Here is an 18,830-nt window from a genome sequence, read left to right as displayed (position 1 = left end):
ATTTTCTTTCTCCAGCTCGCCATCCCAGCTCCCAGCCTCCAATCAGTGCATACTCCGCTGCAGCCCCTCCCTCCTATACGCAAGCTCCTCCCCCATTGTCTGCTGCCCCCTCCCAGCCTCCCCCTCCCAGTGAACCTGCCGCCCCCCAGCCTTACTATAGTGTCCCCCCTCCGCCCCAACAACAACCCTTCGCCTCCTCTGCCCACCTTCCCTCCCAACCCTTCCTCTCCTCCTCTCCATACTCGGGCCCTCCCCCTCTCAGCCAACCCCAGGCCCCTCCAGTCTCTCAACAGCAGTCCTTCCCACCTGGCCCCCCTCCCCATGCTCAACAACCCTTCCCCAACTCCGCCCCTCCTCCAGTCTCCCAGGCCTCCTACTCTGGCCCCCCTCCTCACACCCAGCACTCCTTCCCCCCCAGAGGCCCCCCTCCCTCCTCCCAATCTGGCCCCTTCCCACCTATCTCTATACCCCCTGCCCAGTACCCAGGCCCCCAGCCCCCGTCCCAACCCGGGCCCCCTCCCTTCCACTCTGAGCCCTCTCCTCAAGGCCCCATGCCACCCCCCTCCATGTCCCAGCAGCAGGCCAATCACCTTCCCCCCGGCCCCATGCAGCAGCCCCCCATGCAGCAACAGCACCCTCCTCAGCCTGGCATGCAGGGAGGATACCCACCCCAGCAGAATGGTGAGTACACCATGTTCAAACCCCTGTTCAACTTCTACTAGACCGCTAGCTTGCTTTTGGCAAGTCTGGAGTTTTTGTAATGAAATCTAGTTGGCAGTCATAGAGTGGATGTGAAAATCAGATGTCATGGTAGTCAAATCAATCAAATCAAATGTTATTTGTCACATGCTTCGTAAACAACAGGTGTAGACCAACAGTGAAATGTTTGCTTACGGGACCTTTTCCATCAATGCAGAGTTAAAAATGAAGATAAAAAATAGAAATAGTGACACAAGTAATAAATAAATGGTGAATAACAATAAAGAGTAAAAATAACATGGCTATATACATGGAGTACCAGTACCAAGTCAATGTGCAGGAGTGCTAGGTAATTAAAGTAGCTATGTACAAATAGGTAGGGGTAAAGTGACTAGGCAACAGGATAGATACAGTGGGGAAAAAAAGTATTTAGTCAGCCACCAATTGTGCAAGTTCTCCCACTTAAAAAGATGAGAGAGGCCTGTAATTTTCATCATAGGTACACGTCAACTATGACAGACAAAATCAGAAAAAAAAATCCAGAAAATCACATTGTAGGATTTTTAATGATTTTATTGGCATATGATGGTGGAAAATAAGTATTTGGTCAATAACAAAAGTTTCTCAATACTTTGTTATATACCCTTTGTTGGCAATGACACAGGTCAAACGTTTTCTGTAAGTCTTCACAAGGTTTTCACACACTGTTTCTGGTATTTTGGCCCATTCCTCCATGCAGATCTCCTCTAGAGCAGTGATGTTTTGGGGCTGTCGCTGGGCAACACAGACTTTCAACTCCCTCCAAAGATTTTCTATGGGGTTGAGATCTGGAGACTGGCTAGGCCACTCCAGGACCTTGAAATGCTTCTTACGAAGCCACTCCTTCGTTGCCCGGGCAGTGTGTTTGGGATCATTGTCATGCTGAAAGACCCAGCCACGTTTCATCTTCAATGCCCTTGCTGATGGGAGGAGGGTTTCACTCAAAATCTCACGATACATGGCCCCATTCATTCTTTCCTTTACACGGATCAGTCGTCCTGGTCCCTTTGCAGAAAAACAGCCCCAAAGCATGATGTTTCCAACCCCATGCTTCACAGTAGGTATGGTGTTCTTTGGATGCAACTCAGCATTCTTTGTCCTCCAAACATGACGAGTTGAGTTTTTACCAAAAAGTTATATTTTGGTTTCATCTGACCATATGACATTCTCCCAATCCTCTTCTGGATCATCCAAATGCACTTCAGACGGGCCTGGACATGTACTGGCTTAAGCAGGGGGACACGTCTCGCACTGCAGGATTTGAGTCCCTGGCGGCGTAGTGTGTTACTGATGGTTGGCTTTGTTACTTTGGTCCCAGCTCTCTGCAGGTCATTCACTAGGTCCCCCCGTGTGGTTCTGGGATTTTTGCTCACCGTTCTTGTGATCATTTTGACCCCACGGGGTGAGATCTTGCGTGGAGCCCCAGATCGAGGGAGATTATCAGTGGTCTTGTATGTCTTCCATTTCCTAATAATTGCTCCCACAGTTGATTTCTTCAAACCAAGCTGCTTACCTATTGCAGATTCAGTCTTCCCAGCCTGGTGCAGGTCTACAATTTTGTTTTTGGTGTCCTTTGACAGCTCTTTGGTCTTGGCCATTGTGAAGTTTGGAGTGTGACTGTTTGAGGTTGTGGACAGGTGTCTTTTATACTGATAACAAGTTCAAACAGGTGCCATTAATACAGGTAACGAGTGGAGGACAGAGGAGCCTCTTAAAGAAGAAGTTACAGGTCTGTGAGAGCCAGAAATCTTGCTTGTTTGTAGGTGACCAAATACTTATTTTCCACCATAATTTGCAAATAAATTCATTAAAAATCCTACAATGGGATTTTCTGGATTTTTTTTTTCCTCAATTTGTCTGTCATAGTTGACGTGTACCTATGATGAAAATTACAGGCCTCTCTCATCTTTTTAAGTGGGAGAACATGCACAATTGGTGGCTGACTAAATACTTTTTTCCCCCACTGTAATAGCAGCAGCTTATGTGAGTGTTAAAGTGTGTGTGGCGTCAGTATGCATGTGTTTGTTTGTGGGCGTAGGTAGTGTGTGTGTTGGAGTGTCAGTGTAAGAATGTGTGAGTGTATGGATAGAGTCATAGTCAGTGCAAGAGTTAGTGCAAAAAACAAAAAAAAGGATCAATGCAGGTAGTCTGGGTAGCCATTTCTAATTAACGTAAGCCCACCCAGTAGAGAGTTTATAATCAATCAATACTTTCCTCCTCAGGTGCGTTTGGGCAGCCGAGAGGGCCCCAGCCCGGCTATGCAGGCCCGCAGTATCCCGGGCAACAGAACTACGGAGCAGGCCCTGCCCCTGCACCCGCTCCCACCGCACAGAAGAGACTGGACCCTGACTCCATCCCCAGCCCGGTAAGGCACACACACTCCCTGTCCCCATCCTGGTAACACATACACACTTTGTCTTGTGATGTGTATTGGTGATAATGATGTTAGGTATTGGACTGTATGTTATGTGTTTGTGTGTGCAGTCTAACAGTGTAACCCAGTCTAAGTTGAGCATGTGTATCAAACACAGATGATCTGCTTGCCTTCTCTCTGATGACTGACTAATCTATAACCAATAATCCCAGAATCACAGTCAGGGAGCTAATAATCCTGCTACTGAGTTATTTACATCCTATTCTCTCTGTCCCCTGTGTTCTTTGGTTTTGTTTGATTTGATAATTTGCTGGACAAATCTCTGTTGTGAATGTAAAGCAAGCGTCTGAGCTGCCGGCTGTGCAGAAATCGAGACATAGAATAGACCCAGACGCTATCCCCAGCCCAGTAAGTCTCCTGTCTACCTCCTAACCCCTATCCCCTACCCCTTAACCCCTTATCCCCGTCTTAGTGCTGAGCGATTAACTAAAATGTTGATTTATTTACGGTTTTTAAATAACTAATTGACAGACGTTGGTTCAATTATTTGAATTCCATTTATTTATATTTTTTTATGTGAGCTCAATGTGCAGTTTCTCTAGAGAGATTTCATGTTGTCCAACTCATCATAGTTAACCGCAGAAAACGTGGTAATTAATTACAATGACTAGAATCCATTGTGGCTACAGCTGCCTGTTCTCATTGGTTGTTATCCCGGGCAAGCCTGTGGGGCCGGCAGACAGACAGGGAGAGGAAGCGCGATAGAGACAGGAGAGGGATAGAGAGCAGTTGCTTAGGTATCTCTACCCGACAATACATCTTATTGGTTGATAGTTCTTATTTAGCAGTCTTAAAAATATGCCTTATCTACTTTGAAGAATTACTGAAATAGTGATTTTGTCAGACAGCAGGCAGCTAGCCAGCTAGACTAGCTTTCTAGCCTGAAGGATGACTCTTTGGAGAGCACAGAGATACTTTTGTATATATAGTGTATGTGGTCACCCCTTCAAATTGGTGGATTCAGCTATTTCAACCACACCTGTTGCTGACAGGTGTATAAAATCGAGCACACAGCCATGCAGTCTCCATGGACAAACATTGGCAGTAGAATGGCCTTAGTGAAGAGCTCAGTGACTTTCAACGTGGCACCGTCATAGGATGCCACCTTTCCAACAAGTCAGTTCGTCAAATTTCTGCGCTGCTAGAGCTGCCCCGGTCAACTGTAAGTCCTGTTATTGTGAAGTGGAAACGTCTAGGAGCAACAATGGCTCAGCCACGAAGTAATATGCCACACAAGGTCACAGAACGGGACCGCTGAAGTGCGTAGCGCGTAAAAATGTCCTGTCCTTGGTTGAAACACTCACTACTGAGTTCCAAACTGCCTCTGGAAGCAACGTCAGTACAATAACTGTTAGTCGGGAGCTTCATGAAATGGATTTCCATGGCCGAGCAGCCGCACACAAGCCTAAGATCACCATGCGCAATGCCAAGCGTCGGCTGGAGTGGTGTAAAGCTCACCGCCGTTGGACTCAGGAGCAGTGGAAACGCATTCTCTGGAGTGATGAATCACGCTTCACCATCTGGCAGTCCAATGGACGAATCTGGGTTTGTGGATGCCAGGAGAACGCTACCTGCCCCAATGCATAGTGCCAACTGTAAAGTTTGGTAGAGGAGGAATACTGGTCTGGGGCCCCTTAGTTCCAGTGAAGGGAAATCTTAACGATACAGCATACAATGACATTCTAGATTATTCTGTACTTCCAACTGTGTGGCAGCAGTTTGGGGAAGGCCCTTTCCAGTTTCAGCATGACAATGCCCCTGTGCACAAAGCGAGGTCCATACAGAAATTGTTTGTCGAGATCGGTATGGAAGAATTTGACTGGCCTGCACAGAGACCTGACCTCATCCCCATTGAACATTACATTTTACATTTTTTACATTTTAGTCATTTAGCAGACGCTCTTATCCAGAGCGACTTACAGTTAGTGAGTACATACATAAACTTTTTTATACTGGCCCCCCATGGGAATCGAACCCTGGCATTGCAAACGCCATGCTCTACCAATTGAGCTACATCCCTGCCGGTCATTCCCTCCCCTACCCTGGACGACGCTGAGCCAATTGTGCGCCGCCCCATGGGTCTCCCGGTCGCGGCCGGCTACGACAGAGCCTGGATTCGAACCAGGATATCTAGTGGCACAGCTAGCACTGCGATGCAGTGCCTTAGACCACTGCGCCACTCGGGAGACACAATCTTTGTGATGAACTGGAATGCCGACTGCGAGCCAGGCCTAATCGCCCAACATCAGTGTCCGACCTCACTAATGCTCTTGTGGCTGAATGGAAGCAAGTCCCTGCAGCAATGTTCCAACATCTAGTGGAGTGTTATAACAGCAAAGAGGGGACCAAGTCCATATTAATGCCCATGATTTTTTAAAGAGTTGTTCGATGAGCAGGTGTCCACATACTTTTGGTCATGTAGTGTAGATGGCTGACTGCTACTGCCTGAGCAGAGATTATATGACTTGGAATGAAATAATCAAAATGAAAGTCATCAAATAAAAAGTGAGAATTTTTTTTAATGTAAAGTAATGTGAGAAAAGGATGCCTATTAATAAGTGATAAGCGGTAATGGGCAGTCACTGCTATCATTTGAGTTTTTATTAATGAAATAGTCATCATGCTAAAAACAAATGTAATATACACAACCAAAATATTTTATTTAAGGAAAGTAATGTGAATAAATGATATTAATGGGCAGTCACAACCATCAATTATTTTTTGTTCTATGTTACAGCATGAAACCCACATAACGTTTCTTTTTTTTTAAACCGTGATTTAAAAAAAATCACGAAACAACCTCAAAAAGCACTTAGCTCAGCACTACCCCGTCTACATCCTAACCCCTACACCCTATCCCCAGCCTAGCAAGCTCCTGTGTGTCTCCTCACTAACTGCTACACCCTAACCTTTGAGCCCTGACCCTCAGAAGCCTACCAATGTTTCTATGTCTGACCAACAGGTCATTGGTGCGTTCTGATCCCCCCCCACCCTTTTTCCCTCTCCTCGCATGCCAGCCTGCAGTGTCTCAATCACTACTCACCCATAATTCCTTGCACTCTGAAATTTACCCAAATTCCTTGATTCCTGAAATTTGCCCACAATTCCTAGCACCCTGAAATTAGCCCAAATTCGTTGAATTGTTTATTTGTCCACAATCATGCTACATTTGAGTATAAAGCCCTCCCTAGTGGTTTTGGTGTGTTGTGCACTGTACTCTACAGTGTTGCCATGGTTGCTGTGTCATTGTGTTATTATAGGATGGCCTCAATGGTTTTTTGTTAATCTTCTCTGTTCTCTTTGGGAGTTCTATTTTTACTCTCTCACTGGAGAATAGATTTGTGCGTAATGGAGAGACTCTTCCCCTGCATGTCATTATACTCCACCCTCTATCAAATTAACATTAGCGTGTCTGTAAAACTTGCTTTCTCTTTCTACCTCAGATTCAGGTGATTGAGGATGACCGGGTCAACAAGAGCAGTGAGCCGTTCACCACTGGGGTCAAAGGTCAGGCTCCACCCCTGGTCACCACCAACTTCCAGGTGAAAGACCAGGGCAACGCCAGCCCGCGGTTCATCCGCTGTACGGCCTACAACATGCCCTGCACAGCCGACATGGCCAAACAGTCCCAAGTCCCCTTGGCCGCTGTAATCAAACCCCTGGCCACGCTGCCCCCCGACGAGGTGAGACGCACACACATACGCGCACACACACCCCTATCTCCTCTGTTCTCCTTCTCTCAAAACACTCTCTTACCGCTCTCTCTTTGTTGTCGTTATATGTTCATTTTTCTCAAGAATTGGAGGCATCTGCCATTTCTGAACTACACTATAAGATGCTTAACAAACCCCCCTCTGTCTGTCAGACGCCTCCGTACATTGTGGACCATGGGGAGGGCGGTCCTATCCGCTGTAACCGCTGTAAGGCCTACATGTGTCCCTACATGCAGTTCATCGAGGGTGGACGCCGCTTCCAGTGTGGCTTCTGCAGCTGTGTCACAGAGGGTACGTGCGTGTGATATTTTGTGTGTGTCTGAGGTCAGTATTGTAATTTGTTTGTTATAACTCTCCCTCTCTCTCGCCATAGTGCCTCCCCACTACTTCCAGCATCTGGACCACACAGGGAAGAGGGTGGACTGCTATGACAGGCCAGAGCTCTCTCAGGGCAGCTACGAGTTTGTGGCCACCGTCGACTACTGTAAGGTAGGTGTCTACTTTCATAAAAGACTGGAGGCCTGTACCTTTGTTCTATTTGGACCAGAAGATTTTCATAATGAGCCAGATTCTGTCTGTCGTCACAATGACCAAGTTTGGCACATACCAGAGATTCTCCATCAAAGAAAAGCTGTGCCATTATGTAATATGCTTAATATGCGAACTGTCTAGTCTAAATACTTCTCTCTTTCACTCTCTCTCTGCTTCTTTCTCTCTCTCAGAACAATAAGCTCCCCCAGCCCCCAGCGTTCATCTTCTTCATCGATGTGTCTTACAACGCCGTGAAGAGCGGCATGGTCAACATAGTCTGTCAGGAGCTCAAGACTCTACTGGACTACCTGCCCAGGTACACACACACACACACACACACACACACTATTCACCCATGTAAACACACACACACACCCACTAGCTAATGAATGACATTTGCTCTCTCTCTTCCCCCGCTCACCCTCCAGGGAGAATCCAGAGGCAGACTCGGTGGTGCGTGTGGGTTTTGTGACCTATAACAAGGTGTTACACTTCTACAACGTCAAGTCCAGCCTGGCCCAGCCCCAGATGATGGTGGTCAGTGACGTCAGTGACATGTTCCTCCCTCTGCTCGACGGCTTCCTGGTCAGCGTCAACGACAGCCGGATGGTCATCGAGAGGTACGCACACATACATTTACACCAGGGCTCCAGACTAACAGTTTCCTGCCGTGGCACTGGTGCCACTAAGTTTTTCAGTTGGGGGCACCAGCCCATGATTTTTTGTCGCAGTAACAACAAAAAATGTGACGTCATGCAATATCATTTTTTGTAATTGTAATAAAGGTTTTCAAGATGAATAAAAGAGAAGAGCAGTCACAGAAAGTCAATCAAAATCAAATCTGGTTTAGAAGTTGCAACAGGGAGACACCTCCAGAACAGAAGCAAATAACATTTGTAACTCGCTTTCTCTAAGCCGTTATATTCTAATCTCACAGCACCAATGTTCTGTAAAACAGTAGGACGTCACATCAGTTGCTACTGAATCACGCAGTGTCACAGAATACAATAACAAGCAGTGTCCTTGGTCCTTGTACCTTCAGTCTGTAGTCATTCACTATCAACAGATATGAGAACAATCCATAACATTCAGTATAAAGTCTAAGTGACCATCAACGCGTACACAAATGATTGTCCCAAATAGAATACTGGAAATCATGTGTATTTTACGTAAAGGGAAACATATAAATATGCTAAGCATTGTGTTAATTACTCTTAACTGAATATTAACTTTATTCATCTTATTCCCATGACATTAATCATCTTTTAAAGTAATTCAGTGCTTTATTAAGAAGTGTAATCGACTACTGAGATGGTATTTAAGAAATAAGTTGTTTCTTCTAACATGTTGTGATTCAAAATATTTTGATGTGCATCCTATTCCAGTGATTTTCATGACTTTCGGGTTGACAATTAGGCTATTGTTATATTTTACTGTTAAAATAGGTTCAATAGAGATTCATTTGCCTACATCTTTATGTGCATAATATCATATGCTACGTTTTGGGGGGCTAATTCACCACCTAAGTGGAAACTCAAAACACATTAGCTAGATTGTTAACTCTCTAAATATAAAACCCACTGCTAGTTGCCATATGTTAATCTAACAGCAAATGTAATGTCCTAAAAAAAACTGCAGTTGTAGCCTACAGAAAGCTAAGAACCTCCTCTCTTCAGCATTACACATGATAGCTGTGTTTACCCTGCAATTGGATTTTGAAATGTTATACAATCAGAATGCATTTTTTTCTCCCTGAGCATTTTCTTTCTCCCGGGAAAGGCAGTGAGAGTGGCTCGCTCATCACAGCAGCAGGTCCCAGCGAAACAGGGGGGCAGCCGCAGGGCACAAACTTTCATTAGATGAATCATCAGGATAATGCACTTTACTGTTTGACCAAATCATGGGTTAAGCCTCCTAAAAAAAAAATAGGAAGATTGAGAAACATTTAATGTTTTACGCACACAGCCAAGCCAAAGGGTCGCAAAATTTTACTAAATGGTCGCTGTCTGGAGCCCTGGTATACACACATTAATATTTATATCCATCACATATATTAAAGCAGATGTCTCATCTGTCCAGGCATCGCAACTGTTTAAGTTGCATAGACTCATTTGGCGTGTTTGTCAGTTTGCTAGACCAGATTCCGGAGATGTTTGCAGACACCAGGGAGACTGAGACGGTGTTTGGACCAGTCATCCAGGCAGGACTGGAGGCACTGAAGGCTGCAGACTGTGCCGGTAAGCTGTTTGTGTTCCACTCCACTCTGCCCATCGCTGAGGCTCCTGGGAAACTGAAGAACAGAGAGGACAAGAAACTGGTGGGAACAGACAAGGAGAAGGTACGCACAAACACACTGATACACTCAGACACAAGTACTCTCTCACACACACACTAACAAGGAGAAGGTAAACTGATATTGCAGATACTGTTGGCAGATACTGTTGCAATTAGACACAGAACACATAAAGAACCCTCATTCTGGAGAAAGTGTTCCATCTGGTATTGGTTGGGTCAATGACTCTGTCAATGAGTCTCTCTCTCTCCCCCTCTCCAGTCTCTGTTCCAGCCCCAGTCTGGTTTCTACAGTAACCTGTCTAAGGAGTGTGTAGCACAGGGCTGCTGTGTGGACCTCTTCCTGTTTCCCAACCAGTATGTCGACGTGGCAACACTTGGCGTGGTGCCCGTCTCCACTGGGGGCTCCATCTACAAATACACCTACTTCCAGGTGAGACACACACACACACATCTCTCTCTCTCTCTCTCTCTCTATATATATATATATATATATATCTCTCCATACAATGCCTTCGGAAAGTTTTCAGACCCCTAGACTTTTCCCACATTTTCTTAGGTTACAGCCTTATTCTAAAATTGATTAAATAGTTTTTTTCCCCCTCATCAATCTACACACAATACCCCATAATGACAAAGCAAAACAGGTTTTTAGATTTTTATTTTTACTGAAACCACATTTACATAAGTGTTCTCTGTACTTTGCTCTGTTCATCTTTCTCTCGATCCTGACTAGTCTCCCAGTCCCTGCCGCTGAAAAACATCCCCACAGCATGATGCTGCCACCACAATGCTTCACCGTAGGGATGGTGCCAGGTTTCCTCCAGACGTGACTTTTGGCATTCAGGCCAAAGAGTTCAATCTTGGTTTCATCAGACCAGAGAATCTTGTTTCTTATGGTCTGAGAGTCTTTAGGTGCCTTTTAGCGAACTCCAAGCAGGCTGTCATGTGCCTTTTACTGAGGAGTGGCTTCTGTCTGGCCACTCTACCATAAAGGCCTGATTGGTGGAGTGCTGCGGAGGTGGTTGTCCTTCTGGAAGGTTCTCCCATCTCCACAGAGGAACTCTGGAGTTCTGTCAGTGACCATCGTGTTCTTAGTCACCTCCCTGACCAAGGCCCTTCTCCCCCGATTGCTCAGTTTGGCCGGGCGACCAGCTCTAGGAAGAGTCTTGGTGGTTCCAAACTTCTTCCATTTAAGAATGATGGAGGCCACTGTGTTCTGGGTTTTTTATACATTTGCAAACATTTCTAAACTTTAGGTTACGACCGTAACCCTGGTTTTCTGATAGTATGAGTGAGGTATTTCACTTATGGGATACGGCCCCAGCATATTCGTCAGAAGCCTTTATTACACTACGCCAGCCATGATTGGCTGGACGTCGAGACGTGTGCGTCGGGGAAGGTTGTCCCTCCTACCCTATAAAAGATCCAACGCAACGTCTGAGTCATTCAAAAATAAGCAACACCTCTTCCTCGCTCATGCAAGGAGGGTGGTCTGGTGAAATACCTCACTCATACTATCAGAGAACCGGGGTTACAGTCGTAACCTAAAGTTCTCTTTCAAGTATTTGTTTCGGTATTTCACTTATGGGATATACTGACTCCCATATTGCCAGACAGGCTTATCCTGACGACCGACTGTCCTTTGCTATATATCACACAAATGGGCTTTGCCCCTCAGAAGATCCTACACGTAAAACAGTATGCGCCAGGGTAGGTGCCGTGACATAAAGCCCAACTCGCTGCTGAGCAAATATTTTGGATAGATATGGCCTTAAATAAAGCCCAGGACGTAGCCATTCCTCTAGTGGAATGAGCCCGTAGGCCAGAAGGAGACTAAAGACCCTTACTTGTGTAGGCCAAAGCAATAGCCCCCACTATCCAGTGGGAGAGGCAATGTTTAGTGAGCGCTTTACCTGTGTGAGGTTTTGCCCAGGAAACAAACAACTAAATCCCTTAATCCTGTCCATGTAGATGCGCAGAGTGCGTACTGGGCACAACATATGCAACCGTTGATGTTCCGGAGAGGAAAACGGTGGGGGATAAACAAGCTACCAGCTCCAGAGGAAGACACGTCAAAGATGGGTTAATCATCTTAGGGATTAAGGTGGGGTTAAGCCTCAATGATACCCTATTGTTACCAGGTGCAAATTGTGCACATGATGAGTGCACCGAGAGTGTGTGAATGTCACTTACACACTTGGCGGAGGCCAATGCTAGTAATATCGCGGTCATAAATGAAAGCATCTTCAGCTCCACTTGATCTCAAAAGGCTGTTGGCATAGAGCATCGAAAACATTTACATTTACATAATTTAGAAGACGCTCTTATCCAGAGCGACTTACAAATTGGTGCATTCAACTTATCATAGCCAGTGGGACAACCACTTTTTTGTTATGATATAAAAAAAAAAAATCATTTTCTTATTTTTTTGTGGGGGAAGAAGGATTACTTTATACTATTCCAGGTATTCCTTAAAGAGGTAGGGTTTCAAGTGTTTCCGGAAGGTGGTCAGTGACTCCGCTGTCTTGGCGTCGTGGGGGAGCTTGTTCCACCATTGGGGTGCCAGAGCAGCGAATAGCTTTGACTGGGCTGAGCGGGAACTGTGCTTCCGTAGAGGTAGGGGAGCTAGCAGGCCAGAGGTGGATGAACGTAGTGCCCTCGTTTGGGTGTAGGATCAGAGCCTGAAGGTAAGGAGGTGCCGTTCCCCTCACAGCTCCATAGGCAAGCACCATGGTCTTGTAGTAGATGCGAGCCTCAACTGGAAGCCAGTGGAGTGTGCAGAGGAGCGGGGTGACATGAGAGAACTTCGGAAGGTTGAACACCAGACGGGCTGCAGCGTTCTGGATAAGTTGTAGGGGTTTAATGGCACAGACAGGGAGCCCAGCCAACAGCGAGTTGCAGTAATCCAGACGGGAGATGACAAGTGCCTGGATTAGGACCTGTGCCACTTTCTGTGTAAGGTAGGGTCGTACTCTGCGAATGTTGTAGAGCATGAACCTGCAGGATCGGGTCACCGCTTTGATGTTAGCGGAGAAAGACAGGGTGTTGTCCAGGGTCACGCCAAGGTTCTTTGCACTCTGGGTGGAGGACACAATAGAGTTGTCAACCGTGATGGCGAGATCATGGAGGGGGCAGTCCTTCCCCGGGAGGAAGAGCAGCTCCGTCTTGCCGAGGTTCAGCTTGAGGTGGTGATCCGACATCCACACTGATATGTCTGCCAGACATGCAGAGATGCGATTCGCCACTTGGTTATCGGAAAGGAGAAAAGTAATTGTGTGTCGTCTGCGTAGCAATGATAGGAGAGACCATGTGAGGATATGACAGAGCCAAGTGACTTGGTGTATAGAGAGAATAGGAGAGGGCCTAGAACTGAGCCCTGGGGGACACCAGTGGTGAGAGCACGTGGTGCGGAGACAGATTCTCGCCACGCCACCTGGTAGGAGCGACCTGTCAGGTAGGACGTAATCCAAGAGTGAGCAGCGCCGGAGATGCCCAACTCGGAGAGGGTGGAGAGGAGGATCTGATGGTTCACAGTATCAAAGGCAGCGGATAGGTCTAGAAGGATAAGAGCAGAGGAGAGAGAGTTAGCTTTAGCAGTGCGGAGAGCCTCCCTGACACAGAGAAGAGCAGTCTCAGTTGAATGACCAGTCTTGAAACCTGACTGGTTTGGATCAAGAAGGTCATTCTGAGAGAGATAGCAGGAGAGTTGGCTAGAGACGGCACGCTCAAGAGTTTTGGAGAGAAAAGAAAGAAGGGATACTGGAGGGATCGAGTGTAGGTTTTTTGAGGGGTGCAACTCTCGCTCTCTTGAAGACGGAAGGGACATGGCCAACGGTCAAGGATGAGTTGATGAGCGAGGTGAGGTAAGGGAGAAGGTCTCCGGAAATGGTCTGGAGAAGAGAGGAGGGGATAGGGTCAAGCGGGCAGGTTTTTGGGCGGCCGGCCGTCACAAGTCGCAAGATTTCATCTGGAGAGAGAGGGGAGAAAGAAGTCAAAGCATAGGGTAGGGCAGTGTGAGCAGGACCAGCGGTGTCATTTGACTTAATAAATGAGGATCGGATGTCGTCAACCTTCTTTTCAAAATGGTTGACAAAGTCATCCACAGAGGGAGGGGGGGGGTTCAGCAGGGAGGAGAAGGTGGCAAAGAGCTTCCTAGGGTTAGAGGCAGAGGCTTGAAATTTAGAGTGGTAGAAAGTGGCTTTAGCAGCGGAAACAGAGGAAGAGAATGTAGAGAGGAGGGAGTGAAAAGATGACTGGTCCGCAGGGAGTCTAGTTTTCCTTCATTTCCGCTCGGCTGCCCGGAGCCCTCTTCTGTGAGCTCGCAATGAGTCTGCAATCCACGGAGCAGGAGGGGAGGACCGAGCCGGCCGGGAGGATAGGGGACATAGAGAGTCAAAAGATGCAGAAAGGGAGGAGAGGAGGGTTGAGGAGGCAGAATCAGGAGATTGGAGGGGGAAGGATTTAGCAGAGGGAAGAGATGATAGGATGGAAGAGGAGAGAGTAGCGGGAGAGAGAGAGCGAAGGTTGCGACGGCACATTACCATCTGAGTAGGGGCAGAGTGAGTAGTGTTGGAGGAGAGCGAGAGAGAAAAGGATACAAAGTAGTGGTCGGAGACTTGGAGGGGAGTTGCAGTAAGATTAGTAGAAGAACAGCATCTAGTAAAGATGAGGTCAAGCGTATTGCCTGCCTTGTGAGTAGGAGGGGACGGTGAGAGGGTGAGGTCAAAAGAGGAAAGGAGTGGAAAGAAGGAGGCAGAGAGAAATTAGTAAAAGGCAGACGTAGAGAGGTTAAAGTCACCCAGAACTGTGAGGGGTGAGCCATCCTCAGGAAAGGAACTTATCAAGGCGTCAAGATCATTGATGAACTCTCCAAGTGAACCTGGAGGGCGATAAATGATAAGGATGTTAAGCTTGAATGGGCTAGTGACTGGGACAGCATGGAATTCAAATGAGGAGATTGACAGATGGGTCAGGGGAAAAAGAGAGAATGTCCACTTGGGAGAGATGAGGATTCCTGTGCCACCGCCGCGCTGACCAGATGCTCTCGGGGTATGCGAGAACACATGGTCAGACGAGGAAAGAGCAGTAGGAGTAGCAGTGTTTTCTGTGGTAATCCATGTTGCCGTCAGCGCCAAGAAGTCGAGGGACTGGAGGGTAGCATAGGCTGAGATTAACTCTGCTTTGTTGGCTGCAGAACGGCAGTTCCAGAGTCTGCCGGAAACCTGGAACTCCACGTGGGTCGTGCGCGCAGGGACCACCAGATTAGAGTGGCAGCAGCCACACGGTGTGAAGCGTTTGTATGGCCTGTGCAGAGAGGAGAGGACAGGGATAGACAGACACATAGTTGACAGGCTACAGAAAAAGGCTACAATAATGCAAAGGAGATCGGAATGAAATGAACTAAACATCTGGGAAAGCGAGAGAGCGGGGCCTCCCTCACTTACGTTTCACTGAAACACTCAAATATAACTCTCCCAACTTCCACTTTAGAAATTATAATTGTTGTAAACTACAGCGGTTCAATGTTTTCTTGGAATAGACTCTAACTTAGTTTATTCAGCTAGCTAACTTGGTACTGTATAGCCACAACAGTGGTATTGTCTGTTCTGACTAGAACATGACGACCCTCCAGAAATGGGATGAACGACTTTAATGCTAGGGACACTGCAAGGAGTTCCAGGCAGTTTCTGTGAGTAGAACAGAGATTGGGACCCCACACCCCGTTGACAGTTCTGCCCTCGTGGGTTGCGCCCCAACCCGAGAGAGATGCGTCCATCGTGACTACTTTTCTGGATAAAACAGTGCCCATCTGGGCACCCTGTGACAGAAACGTCCGGTGTCTCCAGGAGTGCAGTGCTACCATGCAGTCTATGGAGATCTGTACACGGTGATGTTTGTGACGTATTGGGCTCAGACCAAGAGAAGAGACCCAGCATTTAAGCCCTGTCATATTCAAACGTCCTAATGGGATGACTACTAAAGCTGAAGCCATCAAACCTAGTAGCCTCAGGCATGTTTTGAAAGAGACCAGGTTCCCTCTGCGAAAGAGTGCTAGGCAATCTTGGAATGTTCTTATACGTTCCACTGAAAGGCGAGCTTTGAATGATACCGAATCCAGGATTAAACCTAGGAAAGAGATTGTCTGCGTGGGAATCGGAACGCTCTTTACTGTGTTTATTCTGAAACCTAGAAATGTCAGGTGTTCGAAGAGTAGTTGACTGTGTTCTAAGACCTCTTGTCTCGATTGCGCGCACAGCAGCCAATCGTCTATGAGTGCCTTGCAAAAGTATTCATCCCCCTTGCCGTTTTTCCTGTTTTGTTCATTACAACCTGTAATTTAAATGGATTTTTATTTGGATTTCATGTAATGGACATACACAAAATAGTCCAAATTGGTGAAGTGAAATTAAAAAAATTAAATTATAAAAAATAAATAACGGAAAAGTTGTGCTTGCTGATGTATTCGCCCCCTTTGCTATGAAGCCCATAAATAAGATCTGGTGCAACCAATCTTGTGCAATCTAAGTGTCACATGATCTCAGAATATATACACCTGTTCTGAAAGGCCCCAGAGTCTGCAACACCACTAAACAAGGGGCACCACCAAGCAAGCGGCACCATGAAGACCAAGGAGCTCTCCAAACAGGTCAGGGACAAAGTTGTGGAGAAGTACAGATCAGGGTTGGGTCATAAAAAAATATCCGGAACTTTGAACATCCCACGGAGCACCATTTTTAAATCCATTATTAAAAAATGGAAAGAATATGGCACCACAACAAACCTGCCAAGAGAGGGCCGCCCACCAAAACTCATGGACCAGGCAAGGAGGGCATTAATCAGAGAGGCAACAAAGAGACCAAAGATAACCCTGAAGGAGCTGCAAAGCGCCACATCGGCGGTTGGAGTATCTGTCCATATGACCACTTTAAGCCGTACACTCCAGAGCTGGGCTTTACGGGAGAGTGGCCAGAAAAAAGCCATTGCTTAAAGAAAAAAATAAGCAAACACGTTTGGTGTTCGCCAAAAGGCATGTGGGAGACTCCCCAAACATATGGAAGAAGGTACTCTGGTCAGATTAGACTAAAATTGAGCTTTTTGGCCATCAAGGAAACGCTATGTCTGGCGCAAACCCCAACACCTCTCATCACCCCGAGAACACCATCCCCACAATGAAGCATGGTGGTGGCAGCATCATGCTGTGGGGATGTTTTTCATCGGCAGGGACTGGGAAATCGGTCAGAATTGAAGGAATGATGGATGGCGCTAAATACAGGGAAATTCTTCCAGAGATTTGAGACTGGGACGGAGGTTCACCTTCCAGAAGGACAATGACCCTAATCATACTGCTAAAGCAACACTGGAATGGCCAAGTCAAAGCCTAGGCCTCAATCCAATTGAGAATCTGTGGTATGACTTAAAGATTGCTGTACACCAGCGGAACCCATCCAACTTGAAGGAGCTGGAGCAGTTGTATTTTTATTTTTGTCTTATTTGTTGTTTGTTTCACAAGAAAAATTATTTTGCATCTTCAAAGTGGTAGGCATGTTGTGTAAATCAAATGATACAAACCCCCCAAAAATCAATTTTAATTCCAGGTTGCAAGGTAACAAAATAGGAAAAATGCAAAGGGGGTGAATACTTTCGCAAGCCACTGTACGTCATCAGCCGAATGCCCCTCTCTCTGAGTGGGGCTATGGCTGCCTCGGTACACTTCGTAAAAACACGAGGTGACCGTGAGAGGCCGAAAGGGAGCACCAGAAATTCGTAGATTACGCCTTGAAAAGCGAATCTGAGAAATTTCCTGTGAGGAGGGTATATTGAGATGTGAAAGTAAGCGTCCTTCAGGTCGACGGGTACGAACCAATCGCCTGGGCGCACGGAACGTAGCAGAGCAGTGTGTGTCAACATTCTGAACATGGATTTTCTCATGTGCCTGTTCAGAGCACGTAGATCTAGGATGGGGCGTATGCCGGTCCCTTTTTTGGAACCAGGAAAACCGCAGTGTCTTTGCTCGGGAGGAACAATTCTTATTGCCCTTTTCCCTATTAGCGATGTGATTTCCTCCCGGAGTACACGCGCTGATTCCCCCTGAGCCTGAGTGTATATAATTCCCTTGAATCGAAGAGGGGTGACAGCGAATTGTAGTCTGTATCCCCTGTCTATCGTGCCTTGTACCTAGTTTGACACTGCGCATGCCCGCCAATTCTCTCTCCGCTCAGAGAGAGGGCTGACCGGGCTTCCCCCCCCATAGACGGTGCAGCTGCACCACCCTCCTAGCGTATAGGACCTGTTTCAAACTATCACTTTTATGGTCAACATAGGCACTTCATATGCGCACTCGCTCCGGAATGGGGAAAAATATGTTTCTTTAGACCTGCCTAAAATAAATTGATTTATTTTGATGGCATATATTACATGGATTTATTATACTTTTTTATGTAGATTTTCCAAAGGCTTGCATCAGCGGCTTGTATACGGCTTGTGTGCTTGGAGGCCTGGAGATGCTAAACATGTTTATGTTAATTCATGGTAAATTACAGTGAGACCCGCAGTCATTTTCGAGACCATAACCGGCTGACAAAATGTCATGACCACCACAGCCCTAGTTATCTACCATTCATCTCTCCTTGTTCATCTTTGAAATACCCACGTGGGTTTGTATGCTCCTGAAACCAATGATTAGATGGGAGAGGTGGGACTTGCAGTGCGTCAAGGTTCTCAAATGGAACCATGTTCTATTTTACCATCTGGCTACGTCTTTGACGTGCACGAGCGGTGTGGATGAAATGATTGAATAACATTTATGAGTACATTTATTTTGCAACGCTCGTGAATGCAACGTGGCGGGGCTTGTTTGGGTGTAACCAAGTCCACCCTTCACCTGTTACCTGCCTTCACTCACTCACTCTGTGTGTGTGGTCCGTGTCAGGCCAAGACGGACCGTGAGCGGTTCCTGAATGATCTGCGGCGAGACGTTCAGAAGCCGATGGGCTTCGACGCTGTCATGAGGGTCCGAACCAGCACAGGTAAGTGTCTTCATCACGCTCTCACACACTTTCTCTCGCTCACACACTCACTATTTTTTTTTGGCGGGGGGTGGGGTAGATCAGCTTTAATAT

General features: G+C 46.7%; 1 protein-coding gene across 3 annotated transcripts in view; it reads left to right on the top strand.

Annotated features, from left to right (window-relative positions):
- LOC311100805 (protein transport protein Sec24C-like) overlaps window positions 1–18,830 on the top strand; it is a 36,875-nt gene that overhangs the window by 9,051 nt on the left and 8,994 nt on the right. For 2 of the 3 annotated variants that reach the window (XM_084141773.1, XM_084141771.1), the window contains 11 exons: window positions 16–681; window positions 2,961–3,103; window positions 3,452–3,520; window positions 6,616–6,855; window positions 7,038–7,176; window positions 7,259–7,374; window positions 7,608–7,732; window positions 7,845–8,036; window positions 9,544–9,754; window positions 9,971–10,141; window positions 18,641–18,737. In XM_084141773.1, the coding sequence (XP_083997899.1) occupies window positions 16–681; window positions 2,961–3,103; window positions 3,452–3,520; window positions 6,616–6,855; window positions 7,038–7,176; window positions 7,259–7,374; window positions 7,608–7,732; window positions 7,845–8,036; window positions 9,544–9,754; window positions 9,971–10,141; window positions 18,641–18,737 (2,169 nt within the window). The remainder of the gene's footprint in view (window positions 1–15; window positions 682–2,960; window positions 3,104–3,451; window positions 3,521–6,615; window positions 6,856–7,037; window positions 7,177–7,258; window positions 7,375–7,607; window positions 7,733–7,844; window positions 8,037–9,543; window positions 9,755–9,970; window positions 10,142–18,640; window positions 18,738–18,830) is intronic. The other variant, XM_084141772.1, reaches the window with a different exon arrangement.

Source organism: Coregonus lavaretus (genome assembly GCF_964263955.1).
Source record: "Coregonus lavaretus genome assembly, chromosome: 25".
Classification (NCBI taxonomy): domain Eukaryota; kingdom Metazoa; phylum Chordata; class Actinopteri; order Salmoniformes; family Salmonidae; genus Coregonus; species Coregonus lavaretus.
The sequence above is the reverse complement of the archived record's forward strand: the minus strand, read 5'-3'. Positions and strand labels throughout refer to the sequence as shown.